At 41.1% G+C, this 11,891-nt stretch overlaps 1 protein-coding gene across 3 annotated transcripts in view; it reads right to left on the bottom strand.

The window, feature by feature from the left end:
- Nucleotides 1-5,870: 5,870 nt before the first annotated feature.
- ACTN1 (actinin alpha 1) overlaps nucleotides 5,871-11,891 on the bottom strand; it is a 123,858-nt gene continuing 117,837 nt past the window's right edge. For all 3 annotated transcript variants that reach the window (XM_027843764.1, XM_027843765.1, XM_027843763.1), the window contains 2 exons: nucleotides 10,693-10,851; nucleotides 5,871-6,951 (listed from right to left, as the gene is read on the bottom strand). In XM_027843764.1, coding sequence (XP_027699565.1) covers nucleotides 6,793-6,951; nucleotides 10,693-10,851 — 318 coding nt within the window. In that variant the 3' untranslated portion in view covers nucleotides 5,871-6,792. The remainder of the gene's footprint in view (nucleotides 6,952-10,692; nucleotides 10,852-11,891) is intronic.

Genomic DNA, 11,891 nt, shown 5'->3' with positions numbered 1-11,891 from the left:
AAAAAAAAAAAAAAAAAAAAAAAAAAAAAAAAAAAAAAAAGTGTGATTGGAAAGGTAAGCTAGACACCAGGCAGTTATTTTAAAAAAAAATCTGAATTTCAAGTTGCTTCTGCGTCTCATAATATAAATCTAGGCTGAACTTCCTCTTTACCTCCTCCCCCAAAATAGAAAGTCTCAGAAACTCTTGGGAAATGATAAGTTAGTTACTTGTAGCACCTACTTAACAAACCTCATATCCCCTCCCCCAATTGTTATTTAACCATCCTGGGCAACTTCTTGAGCTTCAGCTAAGCTTCCCTTTCCTCCCAGGCTTATCCTGGTTTCTAACCCTTGATTGATTTTTTTTTTTTTTTTTTGGAGTAAAATCTGTCAACATGAGATCTGAAGCTTTTTTTGGTTTACCTGCAGGTTGCAGATGGTTTTGGTTTTTTTTTAGCATACTGTGGAGTTTGAGCAAAATCAATACCTTCAGCTTGATTTAGAAGATATTTGTTATCTGGGGTGTCCTGTACAACAAAGGTGCTAGTGACTCAGGAAGACGGGGTCTTTGCTCCTTGTAATGCTGATGGGGCTAGTCTAATCCTTCTACACTTGGATCCCCTGAGAGATGGGTGGCAGAAATTTACAAGATGACTAAACAAGATCGAGCAAAATGTATGGCCATGTAAGAGATCTTTTCTGAGTAAACCATAAATTAGCCCTTTGGGGGATTGAACCCTAACTCCCCCCACCCTCCAAGAACCTTTTTGGACATTCAAGATGGTAAGTTCCTTGAAAGCCTTACTTTGTATCTCCAGGGCTTAGCATAGCTCCTGGAACACAGTAGAAGCTTAATAAGTGTTTGTTGACTTGACTCTGAATGTTACAAAATCTAAGCATGGCACAATGGATAAAGTACACACTTCAATGTATCCAGACCTAGTTTTCGTTGCTGCTTCAGACATTTATTAGCTGTGTAATCCTGGGCAATTCACAGCCTCATTAGGCCTGAATTTCTTCATCACAGCAATGGAAGCAGTGTTAAATTTGAAGGCTGGAAACCTGGTTTTGAATCCTAGCTTTGCCACTTACTACCTGTATGACTATCTCTAGTCCTCAGTTTCTTTGGATGGAAAATGAGGCAATAGGGAGCCATTGGAGTTGGGTCAGACCTTTCAATTTAGGAAGATCACTTTGGAAGCTGAATAGATAATTGACTTGAATGGGGAGAGATTTGAAGCAAGCTAACCAACCAAAGGGTATTGCAATAGTCTGAATAGGAAGTGATCAGGGCCCACAGTAGAGTGGCAGCTGAGTGAAGAGAAGGGGACATTTATGAGAAATGGCAAGATTTGGCAACAGATTGGATATGAGGGATGAGGAGTCAAGGATGACACCAAGATTTTGAGCCTGGGGGATGGAGTGCCCTCAACAGCAACAGGAAAGTTGGGGGAGGAGGTTCTGTTATGGACATGTTGAGTTTGAGATACCTATGGGATTTCTAAATGTCCAAAAGGCTGTTGGTAATGAATAGAGAGGTTGGGGATCTGAGAATTTTTTGCATAGAAGTGATAACTAAACTCATGGGAGCTGATGAAATCACCAAAAGAGAAGAGAAAAGGCCCAGAATATACTTGGAGATTCACATTGAGTTGGAATCCAGCAAAGGATACTGAGAAGCAAGACAGGTAAAATCCTTTAACTTATCCCTTCCTACTTTTCCCTTCTTTGCTTTGCTCCTCTCCATGTGCTCTGCAGTGACACCGGCCTTCTTGCTCTTACAGACACACACAGACACACACACACCCCACCACCACCATCACCACCATCTCTTGACTCTGCTTTCTCACTGGCTATCCCTTGTGCCTGAAATATTCTCCCTCTGCATCTTCTCCTCCTAGCTTCCCTGTCTTATCTCCAAAACTCAGCTCAAGCCCCACTTCAAGATTATCTCCAATTTATACTGTACCATCTTACATGCACATAGTTGTTTGTATGTGACTCCCTCCATTTGAATGTGACCTCCTAGAGGGCAGGGCAGGGACCAGTGTTTTTGCATCTCTTTGTATCCTCAATGCTTAGTACAGTGCCTTGGAATAACAGTGAGCCTTACCAAATGCTGGTTGACTCAAATTATTGTACTTCCAGCTGCTGGGTGGCAAAGTGGCTAGAGTACCAGGCTTGGAGTCAGATGGACCTGAGTTCAAATCCAGCTTCAGACACTTATTAGCAAGTCACTTAACCCCGTTTGCCTCAACTTCCTTGTCTGTGAAATGAGCTGGAGAAGGAAATAGCAAACCACTCCAGTATCTTTGCCAAGAAAACCCCCAATGGGTTTTACAGGCATGTCCAACTCTTTGTGACCCCACACAAGGTCACGAAGAGTCAGACAGGACTGAAAAACAAGTGAACAATAAACTCCCTTCCAACTCTAAATTTATGATACTGTGATCTATAAAATGAGAAGAGCACCTACCTCGCAGTGTTGTTGTGAGGATCAAGTGTAATGACGTAAAACACCATATAAATGTCAGCTGTTATTAACTGTAAATCCTCCTCCTTCTCTAGCTGGCCCTGCTATACAAAGCAGAGTCCAGGATGTGATCAGAAAATCTGATCTTTGGGATTATCATGCTAATCTTTCAGAAGCCAGAAATATGGGCAGCTGCCACCATGTGAATTTTAGTCCTGCCTTAATACGCCATCATGTTGTGAACAGCTAAGCTTCCTACAGGTGTGAATAACAGAGAACAGATTGATGTAGGATTCCACACAGTTACGTTTTTTTTTAAATGACAGGCTCTTTTATCCTTCTGAATTTTTTTGAACAGAACTTGAGAGTTGGAAGGGACCCGAGCAGCAATCTAGTCAAACCAATACAAAAAAGGAATCCTGCTATAACATGTCTGACAAGTGGTCACCCAGTCTTCCCTGGAAGACCTCCAAGGAGGGGTAAACCACTACCATTCCACTTCCAGGCAGTTCTCTCTGACTTTTAGAGCCAAACAGAGCAAATATTGAAGACAGCTATTCTGTCTTCCTTCAATGGATCCTCCTAGGACATGGACTCCAGGCCCTTCAACATCCGGCCTTGTGAACACCTTTCCTGCTTATCAGTGCCCTCCTACAGTCCTCACAACTGAACGGTCCTCTAGATCAGGTCTGATGAAGGCAGCTTACACAGGCCATGACATCACTGCACTATTGCAGGAAGCTGAGCCCCCCTCCCCTTACTCAGGAATCACATTATTTTTGCTGACTCGAGCTTGCAATTCACTAAAACCTCCAGCTTTTCTCAGAACTTCTATCCCTCATTTTATACTTGTGAAGCTGCCTTTTTTTTATCCAAATGCAAGATTTTACATTTATGCCTATTGGATTTTATATTACTATTTTTTAGATCCCATAATTGAATGTGCTAGCCATTCCCCCAGCTTTATCATCTGCAAATTTCATGAACATAGCATCTATATCTTTATCTAAGACATTAAAAAAAAAAATGTTAACACAAGGCAGTGTACCTGGAGCACTCCACTGGAGACCTCTTGCTGTAAGATTTATAGTGGTGTCTTGAATGGGTGGATATCTAGATGGCACAATGGATAGAACGCAAGGCCTGGAAATATGAAAACCTGAGCTCAAACCTGGCCTTAGACATTTATTAGCTGTGTGACCCTCAGAAAGTCATATAACCCGTGTTTTCTTGTTTCCTCAATTGTAAAATGGGGATAATAGCACCTGCTTTCCAAGGTACTATTTGTAAAGCGCTTAGCACAGTACCTGGCACATAGTAGGTGCTTTCCCCTTTCCCTTTCACTCTGTGTGTTACTTAGGATAATATTCTATGGAGCAAATTATGTAATTAGAATTATGTATCATGACATTACATTACATGAAGTATTAGTATATTTTATAGGATACATAAAATTATTACATAATGTAAAATACAATACTAAATATAATTCTATAGTGCTAAAGCATTTTTCTTATCAACTTGTATGGTACAGGGACATAAACATTATCCTACATTTCATAGATAAGGAAACTGGGTCTCAAGAAAGCAAAATGAGTAGTTTATAGTCACAGTTAGAACAAGGAAGTCAGAGACAGGATTTGACTTCACACCTCCAGATTCCAAATCAAACACAGAACTTTGTAGACACTGAGGCAAAAAAGGGAAAGGGGACAGAAATTATTTAATTAGTTGCAGGCTTGCTAGTAATTGGGATACCAGCTTCTATTTATATCAAGACTTAGCAGAAATCTGCTGACTACCAAAAGCAGCTGAAAAGAACAATTAACTAGTCCTTGCTCAGCCGCCTCCCTGCACTAGTAACTCCTTGTCAGAACAAAGTACTCAGGATCTCAATTCCAACAAGGATGAAAGGGCAAGAAGAAACTGGCAATAACCTTCAGAAAGTACAGTGTTTCTTCTAGTGCCAAGTGACGGACCTGTCAAGACACAGTTTGATTTCCCCTGATAAAGTGAAAGGCCTAAAAACATGAATCTTTACTCCCTGTTATCAGGGAGAAAAATTTTTCTTGGATAAAAGGAAGTACATCAAGGAAGGAAAAATAAGGGGATTTTAATTGCATAAATTTTCAAATGATGAAATTGAGGCCCACAACACTTATTTTGACTGGAAGCAGCCAGTGATTTCACAGCAGGGCATAAGCCATAAGGGGTCTGATAATTTGAATACTCTTGGTCTAGATATATGGCATCAGCCCAGGAAATGAATTTTGTTGTGTTGTTCAATCGTTTGTGGCCCTATTTGGGGTTTTCTTGACAAATATGCTGGAATAGCTTGCCATTTCCTTATCTAGCTCATTTTACAGATGAGGAAACTGAGGCAAACAGGGTCAAATGACTTACCCAGGGTCACACAGCTAGTTTAAGTGTTTGAGGCTGGATTTGAACTCAAGAAGATGAGTCTTCCTGACTCTAGGCCCAGAGCTCTATCCCACTGTGCCACCTACCTGCCCAAGTGAATTTATATCCCATTTTAATTTATCTCTTTTTAATAAGGGGTTATTTGGTCTCTAGACGGAAACTCCTTCCCACCTATCCCAGGCACATTATGATTCCTTACATGACAAAATCCCAAGAACATAAAAACCCTTTCAGACCAAAAGGTCCCCTGTACTTTGAAGCATGATTTGTCTTTCAGTTGCTAAGCCCATTTCTTCCATAGCCTCTAAAACTCCCTTAAGAGTAAGTTTTACATAACATAGTTCCAAATGAATGAGTTCATGAGTTGGTTGAATCATGAAAAAAACCAATGAAGTTGAGGTCCATTCATCCATCTGGGGAAAGAGATGGGGACATAGGTACTACACACCTCTGCATCCCAAGAAAAGAAATTGGAGCCTATGAGTAATAAGCACCTTTGAACTATACTGTTCTTAACTTTTCCCAAAGCATAACCATTCTTTTATTTAATTTTGCGATATAAGTAGGGGAGATATAATCCCCATTTTGGGCAGTGGGATTTAGACCTATGAGTTCATCAGTGTACAAAATTGTGATAGTGGATATTCCCTCAACCAGTTCAGGATGGTTAGAGAGTGGCCCGAGACACTGAGCAGTTAAGTGCCTTGCCTTTGGTGACACAGCTAACATATGTATACTAGAGGCATAGGTAACTTCTATACAGTTCCCCAGCTCCATTTATACACGAGGAAAATGAGGCCCAAGGAAATCAAGAGGCTTTTCCAGGGTCACACAACAAGTGTTATATGCAAAGCTAAGAACAGGATGCAGGACTTTGGACTATAACTTCAGTGGTCAAAGAATCTGCATGAGAAAACAATATGGAGACAGGTACCACACACCTCCCTGAGGTCCCACAGAATTTTCCAACAGCAGAAACATAAGACACAGCAAAGAGTTATCACAAGAATGCTGCTTTGTTTTTAATATGGTTTGTGACAAGCAATATCCAAGTCATCCACTCTTTCCAAGTTTGTCCTGACCTTTTTTTTTAATAGACAACTTTAAAATAATTAAAACAAAACAAAACAAAAAAACACATTTTGTGCACTGAGGAGACTGATCATCATATCTCTGGAATTAAATATGAAAAAACAAGCGATGTAAATTATTTGTCTTCCTAAAAAACAGCTATCTCTGAAGTTTTTTATTTTTTAATATCATAAAATATTTCCATGAAACGAGTGATCAAGCAAACACACATGCACCTGGTGTGTCTTTTGACAGAATTTCCTCCCCTCACTGAAAGATGTGGGATTGGAGGAATGGACACAAAAGATGGAACAGATAAATTCTTTAAAAAAAAAAAATGTATATTTTTTAAAAATAAGGATGGAATGTCGCATTGTGCTTGCTTATTTTCCTATGTCACAACAAACAAAACATGTGGTGCAAATAGTTCTATTTTCCCCTTATCCATTTCAGTCAGGTGGAGAAAAAATACCTTTATTTTCTATAATAAAATATGTGGGTTTTTTGGTTTGGTTTTTTTTTAAACATTTTTTTTTTCTTTTTTGCAGAAAATAATTTTGTAAACTGTTACCACTTTCAGAGGGTGGGAAGATTCAATATAATGTCTGTCCCATCCCTGAAGATGATGGGAACCTGTGAGTTGACACCAAAACTTCAGGGTTTACAGGGGAAGGGAGAGGAAAGGAGGAAGTGGAGGACAGTCTAACAAAGGAGGCAGAGCTGGGGGGGCTTGCAATGCATACAGAAAGAAAGGTGCATCTGGACAGGAAGAAGAACCCTGTTAGAGTCTGGGAGTTTGTATGGTAATAAAAGAAGGGGGTTTGTGTGGTAGGGGGTCTAGGAGTAGGTTAAAGGTCACTTTCGCCATAGAGGGCTGTGGAGAAGGACATGTAGTCCAGAGCACCAGGCACTGCATCTGGGCCAGTGTAAGGGGCCATCCGTGCAATGCAGTATTCTGCTTGATCAGGTGGGAGTTCCCGGCGTAGTTCATCCAAGGTGATATAATTCTGCAAAGAGAACAAAGAAATTTAGTCACAGGCAACATCTAGAGTAGAGATCAGCTACTGATATCATGATTGCTGAGGACTGCATGAGGCCTATTCACCACCACCATGGCCCTTCCCGTTGCTCATAAAAGTCCTTCCCCATTGGCTTATCATCAACATGATGGAAGAATAGGGTCTACTAACCTTGGCGTGCCCGTTTTTGAAAAGTCACCAACCCCTTTTCTAAAGAATAATGGCTTATAAGTTTTGCTACAATATCTTATGCAAGTGGTCTAAACAAACTGAATATTCCCTATTGTACATGGGAACATGAGTAAGATCCATGGTTCAAATACAATGTTCTGTACCTGACAGCACCACCAAGGAGTGGTATGGGGAAGGGCAGGATTGTACATTATGCTCAAGGACAGAACAAGACTAGGTAGTGCAACTAGTTGGTGCAGCGGATAGTGCCACGCCTGAAGTCAGGAAGACGCATCTTCCTGAGTTCAAATCTGGACTCACACACTTACTAGCTGTGTGACCCTGGGCAAGTCACTTAACTCTGTTTGCCCCAGTTCCTCATTTGTAAAAAGAGCTGGAGAAGGAAAGGCAAACCACACCAAGAAAACCCCAAATGGAGTCACAAAGAGTCAGACATGACTGAAATGACTGAACAATGGAAAGACTAAGACTAAAACTCTGAGCCCAAATTCTTCCTAGTTTCTGTCTGCCACAAGGTATTATAACCTTTGGTAAATCCACTGTTTCCCAATCTGTAAAATGAGATGGTTGCTTCTAACATTTCCTTTGGGGGAGGATCCTGGCTCTTGCCTCTGACCTCAGTCCAACCCATATTCCTCTCTATACACTTGGATTCTCTGATCCTGGTTCAGCCCATTAACCACCTTCTGTGGTCAGATGACCAGACATTTGTCTATTCTACTGTTGGTCCCCATCTATTATCTTCCTTTGACGCGTCCTTCCATTGTAAGGCCAGGAATCAAAACAGGACTCTGGTAGCTGGGTGGGTAACTAATGTGTTTTGGGTGTCACTGAAGTCCCAAGTTTTCTGACAACGATGTCACAATAGCACAGGGATGTCCATGGGAGCATTCAGAGGGAACAGGGTGATTCAGTGCCTTCTGTAAAATGGAAAGAATAATCCTTTCCCTGTGACTCCCTTCATAGAGTTAAAAAGATTAGAATCTCACTGGAGGAGGATGAAGGCTGAGAAGAAATAGGATCAAAGTCAGTAAAACCATGTAAGAATGGGGAGGGGCAAATAGCGTTAAAAGAAACAATGGGAAAAGCTCCTGGAAAACTATCACTGAATCATAGAGGAAATATAAGTTTTAAAAGTCCCAGAGGCTAGATTGCCAAAGGTGTGTCCAAAGAACACATTCCAGTCGAATGGGGCCTAACAAGATTAGGCTGGTTGGTTCTGTGAATGGATACCATGGAAAGGGGTTAGTTACAGGGCACACTTTTTTGGTCTAGTGCTGGGTCAACTGAGTTAGAGACTGATAATAGGAAATATGATGGGAAGGAGAAGGGTACTAAGGGGGTAGGACAGAATGCAGGTGGGAAAAGAGGCAGAGACTCCTAGGCAAGCGTCTCACTATGATAGGTAGCTCCTATTAGAAAGATAAAGTTGCATACCGCCAAGATTCATAAGGTTTGGAACACCAAAGCAGAGACAAAATGTACATGTAGACCAAGAAGAGATTAGAAATAAAGACAGCAAATGAGAAGTCGCTGTTATCTTTATTTGTGCATATATATTCATCCATTGCCCCTTGTCAACAATGGAAATGATTTGGACTTCATGGTTTTGCATATGATTTAGGCATAATTCTGTTTATTTCATTTTTTAAAAATTGTTTATAATATTAAAAAAAAACCCTCAATTTAACTGCTCTTCTAAAGAGCACAGGGAAATGGGGGAGAAATGCCTCTTTCAAGAACTCAACCAACATTCCCTGATCCTCAAACAGACCCTACGGCTAACATAGAAGTGGTCCTCTCTATGATGTGGTTTTGAGAACACCAGGAAGAATATCTTGACCCTACAATATCAACTGTGAGTGAGATATCGCCACCAGAGATTCATTTCCTTTAGAACTTTCCAAATCAAGAGGGTTTTTAAAAAATTATTATTAATGTGAACTCTTCCTAGAAAGGATAAAAATTCCAACCATTTTCAGTTCATACTTTAGCCTCCATAGAGCAGAGGTATAGAGTCATTATGGACAGGAGTGACACCAAAAATACTCTAATTTAGCTTATCGGTCTTATATGAGACATGGCACAGCAGAAGAGATCCAAATTTAATAGAAAAGTAAGCATGCCAAAGAAGCTTTCCTTCCTTCACAAATCAGCTAATGGATCACCCTGCCCTACTCCATTAAGCCCAGACTGAAAGCTTTCCCTTTCTCTTCACTGTTGGAGGGGGGAAGGGGGAAGTGCTCAATAACCACCCATAAACACACACATCAAGGGACAAAATCTTACCCCAACCCCCTAGTTTTTAATGAATAAATCAGAAGAACCATCAAACCAGCAAATAATACACTCTTGTCCTGGTCCCTTCTTTGCCTCTCCACTATCTTTTTTTGAGACCGGGTCTCCCTATCTCACTCAGACTAGGCCACTTCACTAGCTCAATACCGCTACCGATTTAGCATGGTAGCTTTGATCTGCAACTTTTCTAACCTGGGCCAGTTTGACCCTGCCCTCTCAACATTCCCAGAGGGCTTATTATATTGGTGCCCAACTTAGCACAGACATCTAACTGGTTTCTACCTTAACTGTGCCTTAGAGCTTCCCAAACTCAATTGATCCACCAGCCGCAGCCTTTCTAGCAGCAGGGATTTCGAGTGTGTGCTACCATACCCGGTGAACTGAGTCCCCTTCTAATCCTATTTAAGACTCTAACAAATTTGACCCACTTTTCTTTCCTTTCTTTCTTTAAAAAAAAAAGTCATGTGGCTCCATTTCCAGTACTGCTGATTTCACTCAGCACTGCCCCACATAAGTTTTCCTACATTATTTCACATTTGTTATTTTTATAGCACTGCAATATTTCATTATAGTAATGTGCTGTAATTTATTCAGTCATTTTCTAATTGTTGGGATATACACACTGTTTCTGATTTTTTGCTATTACAAATGGCATTTTCTTCATCCAAGTCACAGGACCATAGCTTTAAAGATGTTTCCATCTCTTGGAGGTTATCAAGTCCAAACCCCTCATTTTATAGATGAGGAAACTGACATTGGTAGAACTTAAGTGACTTGCCAATAGGCATGCAGCTCTATATATCAGACGCTGGGTTTAAACTCAGGTCCTTCCTGTCTCCAGGTCTGGCATGCCATCCATTATACCACGCCACCTTTCTATAGGTCCTTCTTCCCTTTCTATGATGCCTTTAGGATAGAAGCCTACTCGTGAAATTGCTGGCTCAAAAGTCACCCTTCTTGAATATTGTCAGATTGTTCTCTAAAATGTTTATAATCTTCTGAAGGAAGAACAGAACGGAATGTAATTCTAACACTAGACTTGAAACACTGATTTTTTTTTCCTTTCTAATTACTGTGATGGAGGAGGAAAAGGAGGAGAATAAGGAAAACAGCATCAATGACAGAGGTGTTCAAGGCTATGGATTTGTTTCTGGAGAATCTTTATCTGCATTTCTTTACCTGACTCTTACGTCAGAGACCAGTGCCCCTAACAAAGCTATGATTACACAGTATACTTACCTTGTCCCCAGCCAGGATCTTGAAGGAAGCCATGACTTGGTCAGCTGTGTCTGTGTCAGCTGTCTCACGGGACATGAAATCAATGAAGGCCTGGAATGTCACTACGCCAATGCGGTTAGGGTCTACAATGCTCATGATTCGGGCAAACTCTGCTTCTCCCTAAAGAACAAAAGACAGGATCTGCATCAGCCTCACAGGCTGGGATCTATTAGAAACATCTAGCCCTATGGGGGCTCAGTCAGTATTCTAATGATGGAGGGATTAGTGCTGCCCCTACTTTGTGGGGATGAGAGATTACAAAGGGATTACAGAAATTTCCCCAATAAAACCTAGGTTGTCTTGGGGGCCCAGTTCATAGGTATGTCCTAATTTTAGGACCCCTAGTCCACCTTGATTTGGACACCTGGATTCTTTGTCCTTAGAGGGTTCTTTGGCTCAGCACAACATTATCCTCTGAGCCAGGATTAACAACTCATTAAAGAAAAAGCTTCCATGGACAGAAAACTTTATACCCCTCACTTGCCACCCAGCACCGAATGCTGAAATGAGGGTGAAATGAGGTAAAAATAAGAAAAGGGAAGAAGATGCCCTGGCAAAAAGACAGCCAAACTCAAGCCGATTTAGGGTGATGACTGAAACAGATGTCAAAGTTTCCTGCCTTGCCTGAGAACAGGGCAGCCACAAAGAAGCATACTGCCCCAAAGTTCAGATCAATATGAAAGGTAGGACTACTAATAGCTCCCAGATTGTACCTACTGGATGTTCAGGCGAGAGGGCAACATTGGTGAGAACAAAGAGCAAAAGCCCCTTCTAATGCAGTCAGGCATAACAGAACGTCAAGATTGGCAGCATATGGTGTCAGGTCACCCAGCTACTTGAGAAGAGATATCCTGATATACCCTCCCTCCCTTATATCACTCCATTCTTTCTCCAGACCTAGCATTACTTGTCCTAAAAAAAGCAAGCTAATAGGAGAAAAACCTCTTCTGACCCCCGCCCCCAAGTTTATTCCCTAAGGGGCCAAAGATTAACAGTGAGAAACATCATGGTTAAACTGACCAGTCCATGAAGAAAATAACAGCTGCTCTCTGTATTTCTCCATCCACCCCTCACACCCCCATTAATTTCAGTGATCACCTAGACCCAAAGAAAACTCTTCTACTTTGACCTCACCTCACTGGTTGGGTTCACAGACCCCT

Source organism: Vombatus ursinus, unplaced genomic scaffold (genome assembly GCF_900497805.2).
Source record: "Vombatus ursinus unplaced genomic scaffold, bare-nosed wombat genome assembly UNPS02014926.1, whole genome shotgun sequence".
NCBI classification, from domain to species: Eukaryota; Metazoa; Chordata; class Mammalia; order Diprotodontia; family Vombatidae; genus Vombatus; species Vombatus ursinus.
The sequence above is the reverse complement of the archived record's forward strand: the minus strand, read 5'-3'. Positions and strand labels throughout refer to the sequence as shown.